General features: G+C 40.7%; 2 protein-coding genes across 2 annotated transcripts; one reads left to right on the forward strand and one right to left on the reverse strand.

The window, feature by feature from the left end:
* The first annotated feature begins 6,407 nt into the window (after positions 1–6,407).
* Positions 6,408–8,272, forward strand: ccl20b (chemokine (C-C motif) ligand 20b). The gene is made up of 4 exons (XM_079291578.1): positions 6,408–6,530; positions 6,721–6,823; positions 7,832–7,906; positions 8,030–8,272. Exons 1-4 carry the CDS (start codon positions 6,449–6,451, stop codon positions 8,085–8,087), a joined length of 318 nt encoding a protein of 105 aa, XP_079147704.1. The 5' UTR covers positions 6,408–6,448; the 3' UTR covers positions 8,088–8,272.
* A 431-nt stretch (positions 8,273–8,703) lies between these two features.
* tlr22 (toll-like receptor 22) lies at positions 8,704–13,021 on the reverse strand. Its single transcript, XM_079291841.1, has 4 exons — positions 12,927–13,021; positions 10,193–12,786; positions 9,635–9,752; positions 8,704–9,541 (listed from the first exon to the last, which is right to left on the reverse strand). The coding sequence occupies exons 2-4, from the start codon at positions 12,723–12,725 to the stop codon at positions 9,301–9,303; spliced, it is 2,892 nt and encodes a 963-aa protein (XP_079147967.1). The 5' UTR covers positions 12,726–12,786; positions 12,927–13,021; the 3' UTR covers positions 8,704–9,300.
* Positions 13,022–18,352: the final 5,331 nt, after the last annotated feature.

Raw genomic sequence — 18,352 nt, forward strand, 5'->3', positions numbered from 1 at the left:
TGTATTAGGAAGTTGATTTACCGAACAAATTATAAGTGTATCTTTCCCAATGTAAGTCTTTGGGGAAAAGCAGGCGGCAACCTCTGGTTCTGAAGTGAAGCCAATGTGGAAGTGTCTCAAACCTGCATTCTGTCGAATGGCCATCAGGGGGCGACTTCTCTAGTTGCAAAGAAGTGAGATTGTATAGAAGTCTATTCAAAAATGACTTCTCACTTGATTTATTACCTCGGTAAACATGAGTCGCTACTATCAAGTCTTCTTCATTACATCATTGTCATTTAGTTTACAAAAACACGTTTTTTGTGCCGTACCTCTTTAAATCATTTACATCGAATGACAGATTTCTTTTCCCTTGTTGTACTGGTTGTCCTACCTTTTGCTACATATTACCAACATTAACTTTCCACGCTCTGCAGCTGTCAGAGGTATGCATTTCATCATCACACGTCAAGTACGTGCATGATGGCAGAACTTGATACAAAACAAAGGGGAAACCACCGTTTCCTGCTCTACAATGCCATCAGAGGTCAAAATAAGATGCCTTTCACTCAGAACATGTCCTCTTACATCACTGCATAATTTCAGCATGAAGACAATTAATGACAGCTGTTTCAATTGTGTTTGAATGAATGTCTTTACCCCAACGCCTTTGAGTGTTCTTTGTCATGTACGTCACGACGGTACAATCATTCCACCCAATCAAGATGGCTTTGGTGACTCAAGTGGCTTTGATTGTGAGAGTGCCAATGCTCACTTGGATGACGACAACAGAAGTAATAGTTGGAATGCTGTTAAGCATTCCAACTATTGAAGGTGTGAGGTGTTGAGGCTTGTGAGGTGTTGAGGCCACGCACACTTGGCGACGCTTCCACTTCATGACACTTGGAGGAGAAACAGAAACAACAAAAAGTTGCGGAACTCTTAGGTAGTGATTCAGTCGTCTCACTTTGAAAACTGGTGAGTATAAATGTGAGAAAGTCTTGCAGAAATGGGAGGTGATGGGAAATTTTTTACTTGCAAACAAGGCTGGAGTTAATCTTTAATAGAAGCTGAGGAAATTGAGGGAAAGAAAACATAGCCAGAAGGAGTTCAAGGAGTCGTACTTTGTATCACATACACAAGTATCAAATAAAAGGACAAAGCAGGCAATGTAATCTTTACACTGCATTAATGCTGCACCCTTCTGTGATACCCTGCCAATGGCACTGCACCGCATCTGCCCTTTTAAGAATGGATTTCACAGCATGGACTTCGGAGAAAGCCGTACAGCAACTATGATGCCCTGCACAAACACAAAGGCAGAATAGTTCTATTATACATGAATCAAACTGTTTTTTTTGGCAGGCGACTTCAAATACTTTCTCTTCTTTGCTCAAACTACTTTTGTGGGGTTTGTGTTCATTGTTGTCGGGGCCTTCCTGTGTTTTGGATGGACGCCATATCAAATACCGTGTGACATCTTGAAACCTTCATTAAAGTCATGAATCTTGCAAGCTCGGCTTTCACAACAAGAGCCAAGAATTCGTGCTGACACCTGATTCGGACGACTAAAAAAACTAGATGACGATCATACAAATTAAAGCATGTTTTTACATGTTTCTGCATGGGAGATTTGGGGAAAAAATGTTTCACGACTTGGGTGCAGAGTGGCAAACTGTAAACACAACGTTGACATATTCGCTGATATGGCTAAAACGTTAGCATATTTAACCACATGCACCAGGACAACATTAGCATTCAGTTGCTATCTGGATCTTTAGCAGCTAAATGTTCAGAGGCTTGTTGCCAACTTTGCAGGTACAGTATGTATTACAGCGTGTTTATCCATTTTTTTTGGCCAGAAATAACGACCTGCTGCGGCCCAAATTAATTCTGACAAGACTCCTTTCGCATCGTCATTCTGATCCATGTGAAAACATTCAAAAGTGCAGCTTCAAACAAATCTGCAGCTGTAATCTACTTTATATTCTCAGCACATGGCTGTTGCAGCCGTGTTGAACAATTGAGAATTCTCTTCAAATTCCTGCAAGAGTTGACATTTTGCAGATTTGTAGCGATCAACAACCGTCTCTGGTGCAAGAGAGCAACACTGCTAAGTCGTAGCATGCAGTTTGACTCTCAACATGAAGACAGGCAAAGTAATGAGACGCATCAGAAGAAGAAGAAACATTGGGCCATGGCATTCTGCAACCATTGTAATCTGGATTGTTCTGCAAACAATGACTTACCTGCTGCCTGAATGGCCACCCAAAGAAGAGCCGGCGTCAGAATAGAAAGCAGCGTCATTTCTCCTGAGATGAGAAGATGTGGATCTTGAGTTTGGATATGCGTGTGAAGGTGAAGTGGTTGAGTATTGTTTGGGACACCGGTGGGATTCACTGCCGGGAATAGAGATCTCAGAGGGAGGGTGGGACTAACGGTACTTTCTTTTTTCTGTGTGAGTGTGTATTCAGTTACACAACAAGTGCTTTCCCCAGAATAGACTGGATTGTTTGACAGCAGATTTTTTTGGTTTCTGAGCAGGTTAAATTTCAGACAAACATTTCATCCCAGACTGCATTAACTCACTCGCCATTAACTGCTAGCTGACCTCAATTCTCTGTCAGCCGGGCAATCAAGGCCAACAAACAAAAAGCAAAGTTCATTTTTCCCGCCTGGTGTAATTCACAGCTATACCTTTAGGTTCGAGCTCCTGTACGTCAGAGCTTTTCTTTGTCTGGTGATGAATTGTAGCGGCAGCTGTGGAGATCAAACCAAGTTCACTTCTCTTTGATGATATCTTATCTTTAATGGCTGCAACATTCCTGCAAATTAAGAGCAGAGTAGTCTTGGGAATCATTTCATGTTTTCACCCAAAATTGTCCCTCACGTATTTGTTTATTTTTTTAGAAACTTTGGGATCTTCACAAAGTTCTGTAGGTTTCAACTGCTTGGATGCAAACTATTTGAGTTTGAAGTGAGGTATTGAGCTGAAATAGTAAATATTTGTTGCCACTTGGGGGTAGCAGAGCAAGCTGTGTACATAAAGTTATTGACAATCCTTAAGTTGTATTAGCAAAAATTGCTTTCACTTAATTAAGGCAAACACAAAACAACATAAGCATAAATCTGGAGTTCTGTTTTTTTGAACCAATAAATATAAGGCTGATATTCAATTGCCTTTCAGCAAATGTTTGGTCTCCAAAAAGCCTAATGCTTCACAGTTTAGTACTTGACGATTTATAAGAATCATTTTTCTGCTGCTGCTACAAACAAAGTTGATGAGAGCTGAAATCGCAGGTCGCAAAAAAAAAAGAAGAAATTAGCTAAAATAGCTTAAAAATCTCTACAGCTAAGGGCTTATTACGAGGGTTGTTATTTTTCGGTCCTAATAGGACCTACAGTGCCGGAGTGTCACACTCACTGTACAAAGTTGCTGTGCTGATAACATTCATTGCCATTCAGCCGTGACGAAAGCTAAGGTTACAGCTACCGTTGAATGAAAACCACAAGGCTGCAAAGTTAAACCTCAACATGAAGTGGTGGCATGTTTTCACCCCTGTTGTACCACAGCACCTCTATTATCTCTCTATTATGGAAACAAGGAAATAGCAGCTCACACGTCAGCATGATGTGCATACGTTCCTGGAGAGTCCCACGTCTGTTACTATTTTACTCACGCTTGCTATTTTTAGCTGCTCAAAGGCTGCGGTATATAAATAGATTGCAAACTCTCCAACCTTGAGCAAGAAGGGTTAACGAGAACATCACGTCATGACGTTTATCGGTGGTTGGTTTTCTATCAGGAGTTGATTATTAACTGGTGATTTTAAAAAATAGTTCTCCTTGAAATAAATTGTGAAATTCTATGTAAAATACACAATTTGGTGCACGTAAAGCTAAATCTGAGGCTTCTGAGGTAATGAAGCTTTTGTCCAAGAAAAGTATAGTTGTGCTGTCAAATATTATATTGGCGATAGTATTGCCACATCTCAAATGTAACTCATAAACTGCACTGTAAGCACACTCATTCCCAGACTGAATTCAGAGGAAAGGTAGAGCTATTTTTAGAAAGGCTGAAGTCCACAAAGAATGTGACGCTTACTGTTATCTCCTGCGCCATCGTTGTTAAAGTTTATGACTCGAACCTTCGATATCAAAGCCTGTCTTCCTGCAGTAAAACCATCGTGGTACTTCAGCAAATGATGTAATAGCATCTGCCCTGTAATCACATGCAAGGCATTTTAATTGTACCTATGAAGCAATTCATCTTTTATCCGAGTTATAGACAGTCTCATCACTGCAGCTCCTCAATAAACACCATGGCCCGATTATAATTTGTAACTTGTTTAAGCAACATACGATTTTATAAAGTCGAACATTGAAGCACAATATATACCAAAATGATGAAGGCCTCCAGACTAATAATACGAGTGCTGCGTCATTCAAGTCTATAATGACGTTTTGTGGTGCAAACAGTGTTAACAAACAAATGTGCAGTTGAGCAAATTACCACAAACTAGTTTCCACACATCCCCAGGGCAGTGGCCCACATTACCTCGATGGTAATCCAGTTCAGTATTGATTTGAATACCAAAAGTGTTAAATGTGGGCCTAATTCATTCGACAATGCATTTGTAATTCGACTTATGGTTTGGACCAGCTTCGCAGTAATATAGATGATAATACTTTTCAAGACAATCAAAGATGAGAAGTTAAATAAAGTTTCTAGAAACACATAATGGAAGTTGTACTAGTTAAGGTTTGGTTGGATTTTAAACAAGGACTAATCTCCACGTTTGCAAAGTGAAGCTAATGCTGAAGTGCCTTAGTGTCATTTGGTTACAACAAGCTCCACCACAACACAACTTCGTAAAAGGTTGATGGGTAAAAGATCATGGTTTGTGTTCAAATAAGTATCATTGTAGAAGTTTGGGATCAAAAGTCTACTTACACATGAAGGTTAGGAGAGCTGTGTTGTGATGGTGACAAGAATAACCACATGGTTGAGGTTAGGGGACGAACGTGGTCAACAGATATACACCAACATTGACTTTCCACTTCACCAATTCTGTTTTCCTTCTAATGATTAATGAATCGAGAGGAAGAACAACTTTGATAAACAAGTTAATTAAGGACCACACAGCAGCGAATGACCTGTCAACAAGAATGGCATATGTCAGCAAGAATCACTAGTGACGCAACGTTTTCTGCAGGTTAAACAGCAGCCGCATACCTCTGATAATTACAGCCTTTGGATCTCAATATCACTCTGAAACACTTCGAATGACATCTGACAGGAGTTGAGGGACTTTCTGCGCAATAAAAGTCGTCTGTTTGTCTTTCTGAACACATCGCTATTTGAAAGTGCCCCTGAGAACACTTCCTCACCTTTCAAACTGTCGTTCAACTTGTCACACCATTCACATGTGGACAGGTCACTTTTAGAGTCAGTCCTCTTCTCCAAATGTTCACACTGGAGTCGTCACTATCTTGAGGTTATCTGACCCGTAGACATCGGTGTGTGTCTTTCTAAGTTGATAAAAAGATGCACGTACGCACACACGCACGTACGCACGCACACACACACACACACACAGATACTAATGTAGCACACACAATGAGTAAATTCCTTTCGTGCTGCTGCAAGGGAGGTGGTTATTGAATAACTTGTCAGGGGAAGTTGTGGGGGAAGTTTAGGAAAGTGTACTCGTGCTGTGAGAGCTTAACTCCATGGATGCTTTTTAACTGATTTAACTGAAAATGATCATTAACCAAACTGAGGTTTTGCAATATTTTCTCATGTTTGACAATTTACGTGATATTCAAATCCTTGCCAGGTTATCAGTCCTTAAAAAATGTCCTTGCTACTATTTCCAGCAAACATTAGCATTAGGTCAATGTGTATTGTCTTTCAATCTCTTTTTAATGTAACAAAGTCGTTGTTTTTTTAAATACCTTTTTTAAGAATTAGTCATTTCACTCATTTCACGTTGAGTTTATATTATCTTTACATCTCTGTGTTGGCTGCCTTGATGATGCTTTATTCTGCATCTTATTTTATTCCTCTTGTTTAACAATGCTTATTTACTGTCTGTTGTTTTTGTTCAATCATATGAGTTTTGTCCTCTTTTCTGGTTATTTCTAGTGGTGCTACACTGATAAAGGTGGTTGGACATTGATAATCACTTCCACAGGCTACAAATGCCAATTTTCTAAAACACTTCCTGGTCCCATGCGGAGGTGAGAACCAGGAGGTTTTCTGGCTCACTTCCACATTCTGAAACAATCTCATGCGTTACACAATCCTGCCAAACACGGGAAAATCCCAGAGACGGCCTACTTAAGCAGTGAGCAGGGCCGTCTCTGTCACACTCTCACTAAATCCCTCCAGGCGCTTTACTTTACTCTGAACCTCGACATCAACAAACTGAGAGCGGTACAGCCAGCACTCCCACCATAAGAAACAATGGCAAGCAGCAAAGTTTGTCTCCTGGCAGTTCTGTGCTCCCTCGTCATCCTCACTACCTTTATCGGCAGCACACACTCAGGTAAGTCTTCACTGCAAATCTTAAAGCTCTAACAAACAGTGGGAAAGTAGATTTAAGATTGTGTGGTTCAGAGTTAAAAAATAAGCAACATTAACATATTTGTCAAAAACTATATTTGTTAATGCTGTGTTCCCAGAATCAAAATGACGTGGTTCTCTGTATTTATTTGTTTTTTTTACAATTTTTGCAGCGAGCTGCTGCATGATGTACACCTCACGCCAGCTGTCATGCCAGCGTCTGATGGGCTACACCATTCAGACCATCGTCAACTCCTGCGACATCAACGCCGTGATGTGAGTAAACGAGTTGATCTCATGCAATTCTGAAAATTCAGTAGTAACAGCAACACATGGAGCCGGCTGTAGCGGGTAGATCCAGGTGGAAATATTAAGAAAGAAACAACAAATGTTTACTCAAGATGACTAGAAAGAGACACAAAACAACCACAATGAGACTCAAGATGACTAGTAAGAGACACAAAAAAACACAATGACACTCAAGATGACTAGTAAGAGACACAACAAACCACAATGAGACTCAAGATGACTAGAAAGAGACACAAAACAACCACAATGAGACTCAAGATGACTAGAAAGAGACACAAAACAACCATAATGAGACTCAAGATGACTAGTAAGAGACACAAAACAACCACAATGAGACTCAAGATGACTAGAAAGAGACACAAAACAACCACAATGAGACTCAAGATGACTAGAAAGAGACACAAAACAACCATAATGAGACTCAAGATGACTAGAAAGAGACACAAAACAACCACAATGAGACTCAAGATGACTAGTAAGAGACACAAAACAACCACAATGAGACTCAAGATGACTAGTAAGAGACACAAAACAACCACAATGAGACTCAAGATGACTAGTAAGAGACACAAAACAACCACAATGAGACTCAAGATGACTAGTAAGAGACACAAAACAACCACAATGAGACTCAAGATGACCACAAGCAGACATATGGCAACAACACAGACACTCAAAAAATTACAAAGTGACACAAAACAACTACAAAGACACATTAAAAGGACCCCAAAGAGACACTATTCCACGACAAAAAGAGGCTAAACAACTATAAAGTGTGTGCCTTGCTCTTGTATAGGAGAGGTGGCTGCAGGACTCTGTGGACTGTCACTGTAGTAAATATGCCTGAGAGACTCTGTGGGGTGAATACACAAACTAGAATGAGACCACAGGGAGGAACTCTTCCTCTCGCGTAATGGAGCACATTAATGTGTCTCATATTTCATAATTTCTTAACCGTGTCCTGTTTTCACACAGATTCCACCTTCCAGGCAGGTTCGTGTGTGCTAACCCTTCAGCCAAGTGGACTCAGAGACAGATGAAATGCCTCGAGTGAGTACACTCATGTCCCTTTAGGGTGCTTAATAATGCCGTCTTTCTGTGCAATATTTTTCATTTGATGCTCTAACCATGCACTAAACGAAATTAATGTTGTGTTTCCATTTTCCTGTGTAGTGAGAGGAGGAGGAAGAACAGTCAGATCACCGCGAAGAACAACACCACGTCAGCATAAGCTCTACAGAGCAGTTCATATCTGCAGCACATGACTCTATTTCGTATGCACCCAAGAACCCTGATAGTCACTGTAATTTGATTTATGTAAATTATTATCTTATATCTTATTATATTTGTTCTGTTTTATAAACAGCAAAGTGTAGTACATAGTATACACAGTAAACGGTACGTTGTAGCAACAGATCACCAACAAAACAATTATGAAAACATTGTTTTTGAGAAGTATATACTGCATATGTATGCATATTATATATTTATGTGTTATGTATTGCGTGGTGCTGAACTCTGATATTTTGGGTCAGAGAAATGAAGTATGGAAGTTGGAAGTTTTGCTTGTAATTTATATTTTCAAAGAATGTATTAAAATAGATGTTTGATAATACATGTGTATGTCTATATGTCCACACATTTTATACTTTCAATACAACCTTTTCATTTATTATATTTTAAAAATGACTTGAAATTAATTATTGAGAGTTTACCTTTATCTACTGTATATAGAACAAGTATTTTAAAAAAGGAAATACAATCATCATATCTGCTAACATTGCAAATTTGATCGTACTTTACATTGATTAGTCAATAAAAGTCAGTAAAACTCTAAATCAGCACGATCAAATATGCAGTCGACTCAATATAATGGTAATAATATTACGAAGACGAGGATACAATTGAAAAATTCTGCATTTGATATTAGACATTTGTCACAAAGTTTTTACCCAGAAGAAGACAATGTTATCCCGCTGATGATGGATAATGTAATAAAAATAACAATAATTCCAAAAAGCAGATTCAAAAGTGTCCAGGGACAACAGATGAAACACCAAGTTTAACATTTACAAGATAAAAAAGATTAAAATAACAAGATTGTGTGCTGCTGGTTACATAATAATACAGACTGTATGATTTTCCCCCATAATCAATGTAAAACCTTTCAGATTATACATTTATTTTCACAAATTTATTTTGCCGGTTTTCCAAGCGACATTTTTACTGATTACCAGCCAGTTGCTTCATTTCTAAATAATGTAAATGACCATATATACAGTACGTTATCGTGACAATGATGCAACATGTTTTGAGCGAAATGAAACTGTACATATGTCAATCTGTTGCAGGTTAGAAGATTGGTAGTATCATTCAACAAATTCCAAGAAGACTCCAACGAAGTCCACTGTCTGTGAACCTCGAAGGATTGTATTTCCTTTCCATCACGGTCCGGCCACCACATTGAGGAGGAACCGGTCCTCACCAAGGTCTTCTCCAGTCTTCAGAGCCTGGCGGAGTTTCTCCCAGAACAGCTCGGGGTGCTCTTCGGCTCGAGGCCAGCTCAGGTAGGTCCGCCTCTTCAGCAGCTTCCTCATGCGGTAGTAAGGAGACAGCTGAGCGATGGGGATGTCCTCCAGAAACACCATGATCAGCACGTCCTTCTGCTCGTCGAACAGACGGAAACTACAAAGGAAGGAATCGACTGATCAGTCACACAAACTGGCTTCATACAGTTATTGGGGTGTTGAACTGCCGTGTGTTGGCTGACATGTTTACCTGGCCACCTGGATCTCTCTGGAGCACCACTCGCTCTCGAGGTATCTGCGACTGATCACACAGATGGTCTTCCTGCTTCTGTAGATAGCATCTGTGATGTTGTCTATGATGGGTTTACCTGAGGAAGCGAGAAGGAAAAAGGTGAAGAAAAGTCTGGATTCGCCTCATTAGTTCCTCTGATGGTGCAGTACAAAGAGTACTATGGTGACACCCTCTGGAGTATAGATGAAAGTACAAAGCAACACACAAAAGTAACATGCGCCTCAGGATATTAATTGCCAGAATACATTTTTGCCAAGTGTACACACTCAAATCAGACTGTTTGCTTGAAAATTGTGTTTGATTGTTTGTGTTTCATTCCCCAATCACCCTTTCAGTACATAATCCAACCCCTTTACCCCAGCCAGTTGCCAGATTATCAATGTTGCTTGCTCTCCAAAAACTGAACCCAAACCTGAACCCTGCCATTGTTTCTGAACCAACCAACCGGCAGACATTGCTAGACCAAAAGCCAATCCACAAGCATAGCTAAACATGTTGTTCAATGCCAGGTCTCACCTGGCTCGAAGTCTCGATGGTGCAGACACAATCTCCAGTCCTGTTCCCCTTCCAGTTTTGGCAACAGCTCCCTGATGACCCACGGCTCATCATGGGCGTTGTAGGAGACGAAGGCGTCGTACTGATTGGCAGCTTGCTTGTTTTTAAGCTTCGTGTCAAAGAGCAAAGCCAGAAAGAGGTAATAGGCGTAGGCCAGCTGCCACCTCAGGAAATGGTAGGTGAAGGACACCAACATAAACAGGAGGATCATGCATGTGGTGCAGATAAAGTAGATGAACTCTATGTCCACTGTGCAGGACCGGACGTTTAGGTCCAACAGTTTCATACCCTTAAGGTTTGGAGGATAGTTGCACGTAAAGTTGTAGGCGTCATAAACTTGTGTTTGCTTGTCGTCAACTGCCCAACTTTGGAACCAGGCGTTATCGCAGTCACAGGTGAAGCTATTGCCTTGAAGATCGAGGTAAACGAGGGCCGGTAAGGACTTTATATCTTTCTCACTGACGACTGAATATTGATTCCTTCTTGCCTGCAGGAATTCCAGTTTAGTAAGGTTGGCTTCTATAAGGAAATATAGAGATTGGAGGCTTGTTCTAGATATTGAGAGGCTTAGAAGGCCTTGGATTGGGTAAAACAACTCGGGGGAGAGATCCGTGAGGTCATTTGCGCTAATGTCAAGTGTTTGCAGTTGAGGCGTGTAAGTAAACGTGTCTTTGTGCAAGGATAGAAGTTGAGTATTCCTGGCATTGAAATCCAAAAGATGAGTCAAACCTTGAAGGAAGTTGGAAGGCAGCAAGGACTTCCCCCTACGGTTATTTCCAAGAAACACCAACTTCTGCAGACGGGACAGCTTAGAAAATGGTGGATCAGGCAAAGCTACGCTCTCAAAGTATTTAATTTTATTGTCCCTCAAATCCAATGCTTTCAAATTGATCAGATCATGGAAAAAACCTTTGCGTAGCCCCTTTTCATCTATTTTATTCGCGTTCAGCTGCATATCGGTAAGATTCCTTAATCCGAGAAAAGACCCATTTTCAAGTATATTGATTTGATTATCATTTAATGACAAGTTCTGGAGTGACTGCAAGCCTGCAAATTCTCCGTGTTTAATGGCGGTGAGTTCATTCAGATTCAAACGCAGTTGTTTTAGATTTGGCAGGTATATTTTAAAAGCACCTTCTAATTTGGAGATTTTGTTGTTCTGCAGCTTTAAAACTTCCAATCGTATCAAATCCTTGAAGACGCACTCCTTGAGAGCTGAGATTGAATTTTGATGAAGGCTGAGCTGTCTGAGCTTTGTCAGGTTGGTGAAATCGTTGCATTCGAGTGTTTCGATCTTATTCTTGCTGAGATCCAGCTTTTGGAGAGTTGGTAGATTCCTTATGGCAGCTGGAACACATGGAAGTTTGTTTTGAGTCAGACTCAAGATCTTTAACCCTCGCAGAGATCTGAAGGCCTCTTCACTGATATTCTGTATGTTATTGCTGGCTAAATCTATCTCTGTTATGTTAATACACAACTGGAAGAATTGCGCATTAACATAGAGTAGGTTGTTACGTCTGAGTTGGAGTGTAGACACTGTTGGGATGGTGCAGGAAACGTTGACTAGTGCTGTAAGGCGTGTATGTTTCATTTCATTCATCCTCAGAGAAGTCAGTGAGGGGTTGAAGTTCTCTCGTAACGTTTTCATGGCATCATTATCGATTTTAAGCCCACTAATATCAAGAGTAGACACTCGACTAAGAAAAGTCTTGTTACGAATGTCCCATTTCATCTGTGTCTTTTTAGAAGAATGGAGGCCGATGTTTAACCAGGTGAGATTTGGAAAAACATCCGCGGTGATCCTGAAGACAGCAATAGGATTTTGAGACAAATCAAGGGAAGTGAGTTTTAGCGAGCTGTTTGTCAGTTCCCACGAATAAAAAGTGGTTAGATCGTTCTTTTCCACTGACAGCTCCCGTAGATTTGGCAGGTGCTGTAATATAGTGTGAACTTTTGTCAAGTGGTACAGTTTGTTGTTGGAGATGTCCAAAAACGTCAAGCTTGTCAAGGCCTTAAAAGAGGTGGATGACACGGACTTGATGCGATTATCTTGGAGTCTGAGCTCTGTGAGGTTGCTCAAACCCTGAAAAAGATCATCTCCAAGTACAACAAGTCTGTTATTGTTTAAATTTAATTTCTTGAGGGAAATCAGATCGGCAAAGGCGTCTCGTTGTATTTGCGAAATGTAGTTGCGTTTCAGGTCTAACTGCGTCAAAATGGAAAGATTTTTAAAATTTGATGGTTTTAGGATTGAAATTTTGTTCTCAGCCAAGTAAAAACCTTGCACCGTTGAGGGAATATCTCGAGGAACCGCGTGGAGGTTACTCTTGGTACATATGACATTGTTGTTACTGATATGGCAAGACTTCATATAAAATCCTGTGACTGGAACAACAAAACTGCTGATATTCAGTAAGAGAAAAACAAAACTCAGTTTAAAACATTCGGATCCTCTTTTCTGCATTGTTTTGTCCTCTTTCCCTCCAGGAGCCATTTTTACATCTTTTTTAAATCAAGGAATTGCAATCTCTCAATGTAAAGTCCATCTGGAGATCCTGAAAATCCAATAAAACAAACCATCAAGGACAGTAACAAACAAAAGATCCTCAAAATTAGAACACTATGGTAAATGTATGTCATCTGAACATTATTAAACCTTATTATCAATGACTCAATAATGGTTTCTGATACTCACTGTCACACAAAGAAGAGCTGATTAATCACGGATGTCATATCCACGGGATCTTGTAATTTAATGATCCTCCTTTGTTTGAATGAAATGCTCCTCTCAGATGAAAAGAATGGAAATGATATCTCTCACCATGTAATAGACAGTGAACATGAGAAACATGCTCGTCTCGATCGTAAACTTCATCCTGTCGTCGCTGACCTCCTTTGTGCGGATCATGTGATGAAGTGAGGGTTGAAGGCAGGTCCTTCAGGAAAATGGGCAGGGCCTTCAGAAAAAAGGCTTTTTTGAGCAAAATTTGTCTTTCTCTCGTTTTTCATGTAGAATATATTATGTACGAAAACACATACATTAACACATTTCTGAGCAGAATTTTAAAGATCTTCCATACATCTTAGATGTTGATGTTTATTCCTTTTATTCAAACTGGTACACTGTCCTCCCACTTTTACTTACCGGTATTTTTTAGGAAGTTGTTGTTTTACTCACTTCCTCAAAAAAAGTGATCCATGAAGTGTGAGTGTCAAAACGAAGAACCAGCACTTCCTCTTCTCTGCTTCCTGGTAGATAGTGTTTTCATCAGTCAGAGAAAATGATGTCTGTTGAGGCAGCTCATTTTACAGCTCAAATTATTTAAAACAGCATGAGATAGAGACTTGGTGCATCAGTAAACAGGTGTAGAGGGGGACTATGTGTGAGCTGCTAAGTATATGTTTAATGCTGAAGAGAGTGGTTTCAGGCATGAATTAAAATGTATTTTATTTGACATAAATAAGAATTGCAAAATAAATTATCAGCATTTAAAGTGAAAATAAATGTTGTTGTGGTAACCAGTGGTGGAATAAGTATAGTGAGATATTTTACAGAAGTAAATGTAGCAGCACCGAAGGGCCGAAATACTCTGTAACAGGTAAAAGTCCTGCATTCAAAAGTAGAAGTCCAGCAGCATTACTTATTGAGCTGAACGGCTGAACGGGGTGCACGTCCTAAAAAGTTTGGGAACCGCTGGTCTAGAGGATCCAGATCTGGGAAGTGGAGCAGTGGATCCCAGTTTTGGAGTCAACAACCGCACACAATACAGCACAGAGGGTGAGTTGACTTTGGTTCATGAGATGACAAGCGTGTACATTTAATACACACATCTGAATACTCCTAGGCTGCATAATGTTTACATTCAAGAGGCAGAGAAGGGAGTTTGAAGAACTGGTAAGAAAACTAAAATGTGAAGTGAGAGGAGTAGAAGAACTGGTAGGAAGACTAAAATGTGAATTCACAGAAGTAGAACGTATCAGAAAAGATCTGCAACAGCAGATTTGGTTCTCTCTCCGCTCTGTTCTTAAGGCCTATGAAAAGCTAAAGCTAACTGGCTGCTTGTAGCTTCACATTTAACCAAATATAGTATCAACTCTTCTCATCTACTTCTCATCTATCGTTAACCCAAATGAGAGGTAAAAAGTTGATTGGAAAGTGCTTTAGAGGTGCTGGTAGGTGGATTTTGTTGCCTTAGGACAGAGCCAGGCTTGCAGTTTCCTCCTGCTTCCAGTCTTTGTGCTAAGCTAAGCTAACTGGCTGCTGGTGGTGGCTTCATATTTAACAGACAGTCGAATCAGTCTTTTCATCTACCGCTCATCTATCTTTTACACTTTTTGAAGAGAGAAACAAATGATATATGACAAGTTAAGTGAGGAGAGGTTAGCCAGACTTGCTGTTTTCCCTTGCTTCCAGTATTTGTGCTAAGCTAACTGGCTGCTGGCAGTAGCTGCATATTTAGCTTACCAACATGAGAGCGGTATCACTCTTCTCAGCTATCTACCGTAAGAAAGTGAATAAACTAATTTTACAAAGTGTTGAAAATTGCTTAAAGTAGTTGTGGTTGCTTAAAGTGACAATGCTAACATGCTGAAGTTTAACAGGTACAGTAAAACGTTTACCCGAAGAGTCCACAGCCACGCAAGCAGCTCTGTGAGGCTGTTCTTTGAGTTAAAACGCTAACATGCCTACAGTGAAGAAAAGAACAGTGTCATGTTTTCCCTGTTGTTATTACTGAGTTTGCATGCTAAGATTTGATAATCAGCACAAAACACACGACTTACAGTTGGCAATAGATGAACAGTCGATCTGTACTCATGGCAATCTATCTGATAGTCATTTAGATCAAATGAACAGCTCAAAAAGGGAAACAGAGGGGGATCACCAAAATAAGTTGGTTTCATCTTCAGCCAAGCAAAACATAGCAAGAACAACATGTTTTAAATCCAGCCATGTCCCAATAAAGACAGAAATGAATACAGGTTGCCAGCTCTCATGTCTCTATATATAACAGCTTCCAGTGTGAGTTTAGCTTTAGTTTCTCTGTATGTGACCAGCAGAGGTCTCAGTTGGAAAAGGAAACTGCAGTCGACCTCGCTCTGCTCACTGCTTTACAGCCTCTATATTATCTGAGCATACATCCGCCTCCAGCTGCTGCTGCTGCTGCTGCTGCAATGACCTCAAATCAAATCTGATCAGATCTGATTTTACCTCCTGTGCTTGTTGTATCTTTTGCCTTTCGAAGAACTGAATTGTGTGTGTGCAATGTACTGTGATGTAATATGTGTGTGTGATGCTTGAAAGGTGAGTAGATTCTCCTTCAACACACACACACACACACACACACACACACACACACACAGATACTAATGTAGCAATGAATCTTTAATGATTTGATTAAATTGAATAATGTTTTAATCAAACTTTCATTACATGATCGCACTGACTCAGATTACTACAATGTGTTATCTTAACATCCCACTGGTAAACATTAATATGTATAAGAATTCATTTAGTGGGACTCAGAAGAGCTTTGCTCATTAATAGAGGAAACAAGTAGTGCTGCAGCGAAAAGGAAATGTTTGCGTTGAGTTAAACAGAATGGGGATATTGTAAACGTTAAAATCAGGATGTAGGCCGTAAGATTTAAGGTTTAGTCAGTGAAAAGATCTCAAAGGGCTCAATCAACCAAATTTCAAAAACAACATTGCTGTTTGCTGGCACCTTTAGCTACAATCAATCGACTCAAAAAATCATGTTGCTGTTGAAAAAGCAGTTTTCCAATGATGGAGGAAAAATGATACAGGTGGAATTAGGTGAACAAACACTTTAATACTGTATTTTTCTTGTGAACTGTTTCTCATTTTCCTGATCCAAAGGGTTTGTGCAACCCCAGGAGGCTCCACCCTCACCTGCCCTCTCTCTTTGCTTTGGATCACTGTGTTAGCTAACTGGGAACACTGGGAACACTGGGAACACCTGCGCTTCGTCTATTATGACGACGTCCGCTGTCAAAAACGTCCTGTTGCATTGATTGTACGTCACACACGCGACTGTCAGATTTTTCAGAGATTTGTCACAAGAGAGTTGAGAGAGAGAGATATTTCCTCTGATGACGATCTTATGTGACTCACAGTTGGAGCACTTTTATGGCTTTTATCCCAGTTTATTCACTGGCACAAATGAGCCGAATGAAAAACAACATATATGCACATAGACAGCTGCAATGCACTGAGGGGGGAAATGTCAATGGTGGGGTTGAGGTCTCATATATGCCTAAACACATGGTATTTCACCCGTTTTGCTTCGGCGAGCTTTGTGACCGTCTCAGCCTGTGCGATTAATATGATAAACCTGCATGCACCTCTTGTAAGAATCACGAAAATATATACTGAATTATTTTGGTTTGATGCAAATGAGAAGTTGGACGAAGTGGCAAAGTATAGTTTTTATTTCTAAAGCTTGGACAAATATGCAAACTAGCTGAATAATACATGACATTGATATGAGATCAGCATATTCGATGCATGTCAAGTATAAAGGCATATGGAATATACTATTCATGTTTTGGCATCACTTGGGTATTTGGTCTCACACTTATGTTCATGGAAATTGATAGTCTGCCTTGTAAGTCTGTTTGATGTGGACATATATTGATGCAAGATACTAGTAGTAGTTATTTTATTGAAACAAAAAGATAAAACATTTGGGTCCAAACTAAATAAAAATAACACAACTACATTGATATCAGATTACAGACAGATTACAGATTAAAATCGCCTCCCCTCAACTTTATATCAACCTTTGGCTCATTGTTTCGCTGTCCGGCAACTTTACTGTTTTGGTTCAGTGTGGTTTTTGGCCACAGCAGGCAGCTGTACTAGACACTATGAGACACTAGCTGGCGAACATAGTGGAGCATTTAGCAGCTAAAGAGCCTGAGTGCGTGGAGACCAAAAACAGAGATAAAAGAGGGTGAATATCGGACTTAACATTCATGTGTCACGGGAGTTCACAGGTAGGACCCAAACGCAAGACCACAGGAGACAGAAGTTAATGGAAACAGGTTTTATTTAGCCTGACTAAGACAGGAAGGTGTGGAGCCCGTGGTCCGACACCCGAGTGGCAGATCGACGGTGTGAGGCCCGTGGCTCGACACCGGAGGGCTGGCAGCTTGACGGCGTGTGTAGTCCGTGTAACACAAGGAGGGCAGAGGATGCCACGGGGTTGAAGCGGGTGAAAGACGGTACGACCTGACAACCCCAGACTGCAGGACCAGAGTTTATATCGAGACAGGGGAATCATTAGTGGGCCCTGAGTCTGGTGTGTCAGGCTGCAGGAGGTGATCGGCTGGAGTGTCCTCAGCTGTGCACACTCAAGGGTGTGGCCATGGGAGGTGTCTCCAGGCAGAGGACAAACACAGAGCACATGGCACACAATAACAAACAGGGGAATGACAGGACACATGAGGAGAGGAGATCAGGGGAAACACACAACGGGTCAGACAGGGATCCTGGATCCTGACGTCATCAAATGGACGCAAATACCACTCCTGTTGAATGATCATGTTGCTCCTTAATGCTGGATTTGTAAACAGGCAAATGTTTGCTATCACGATGACCATATCATCTTGCTTACACCGCCCCCAAGTGGCCCAAAAAAAACAATCCTATGTCATTATTGCAGGTTTAAGGAGAATGTTGTAACATGTGAAAACAGGTGAACCCTCAACATCTGTCATTAAAAAAAGAAAGAATGAAATGGTTTGAGGGTGCAAATGTATTATCTGTGGCGGTGGAGAGGTCAGCTGAACATTCATTAAGTTTTCTCACAAAGCAGCTGAGGCAGAAGGTGCAGGGTACCCCCCCCCCCCCCAACACACACACACACACACACACACACACACACACACACACACAAGCACTTTGTTCATGCACTCATGAGGCCTGATTAAACATCTGCTCAGTATATCTTTTCCCCCTCATATCTGCATGATTCTATCGCTCCAGAGGGAAATTTACTGATATGTGCGCGCGGAGCCACCCACGGGGCGCGTGCACGGTTTAATCATATCGGGAGAGAGAGAGAGAGAGGGAGCGATAAAGAGAGAGACCGAGAGATGC

This window comes from Melanostigma gelatinosum (assembly GCF_949748355.1).
Source record: "Melanostigma gelatinosum genome assembly, chromosome: 20".
NCBI classification, from domain to species: Eukaryota; Metazoa; Chordata; class Actinopteri; order Perciformes; family Zoarcidae; genus Melanostigma; species Melanostigma gelatinosum.

Excerpts from the sequence above, each read along its gene's own strand:
- ccl20b (XM_079291578.1), top strand. The coding sequence starts at position 6,449 with ATGGCAAGCAGCAAAGTTTGTCTCCTGGCAGTTCTGTGCTCCCTCGTC. Across the intron at positions 6,824-7,831 it reads TGCGACATCAACGCCGTGAT|ATTCCACCTTCCAGGCAGGT; the intron begins GTGAGTAAACGA and ends GTTTTCACACAG. Across the intron at positions 7,907-8,029 it reads AGACAGATGAAATGCCTCGA|TGAGAGGAGGAGGAAGAACA; the intron begins GTGAGTACACTC and ends TTTCCTGTGTAG.
- tlr22 (XM_079291841.1), bottom strand. The coding sequence starts at position 12,725 with ATGGCTCCTGGAGGGAAAGAGGACAAAACAATGCAGAAAAGAGGATCC. Across the intron at positions 9,753-10,192 it reads CCATCGAGACTTCGAGCCAG|GTAAACCCATCATAGACAAC; the intron begins GTGAGACCTGGC and ends TCGCTTCCTCAG. Across the intron at positions 9,542-9,634 it reads AGAGAGATCCAGGTGGCCAG|TTTCCGTCTGTTCGACGAGC; the intron begins GTAAACATGTCA and ends CTTCCTTTGTAG.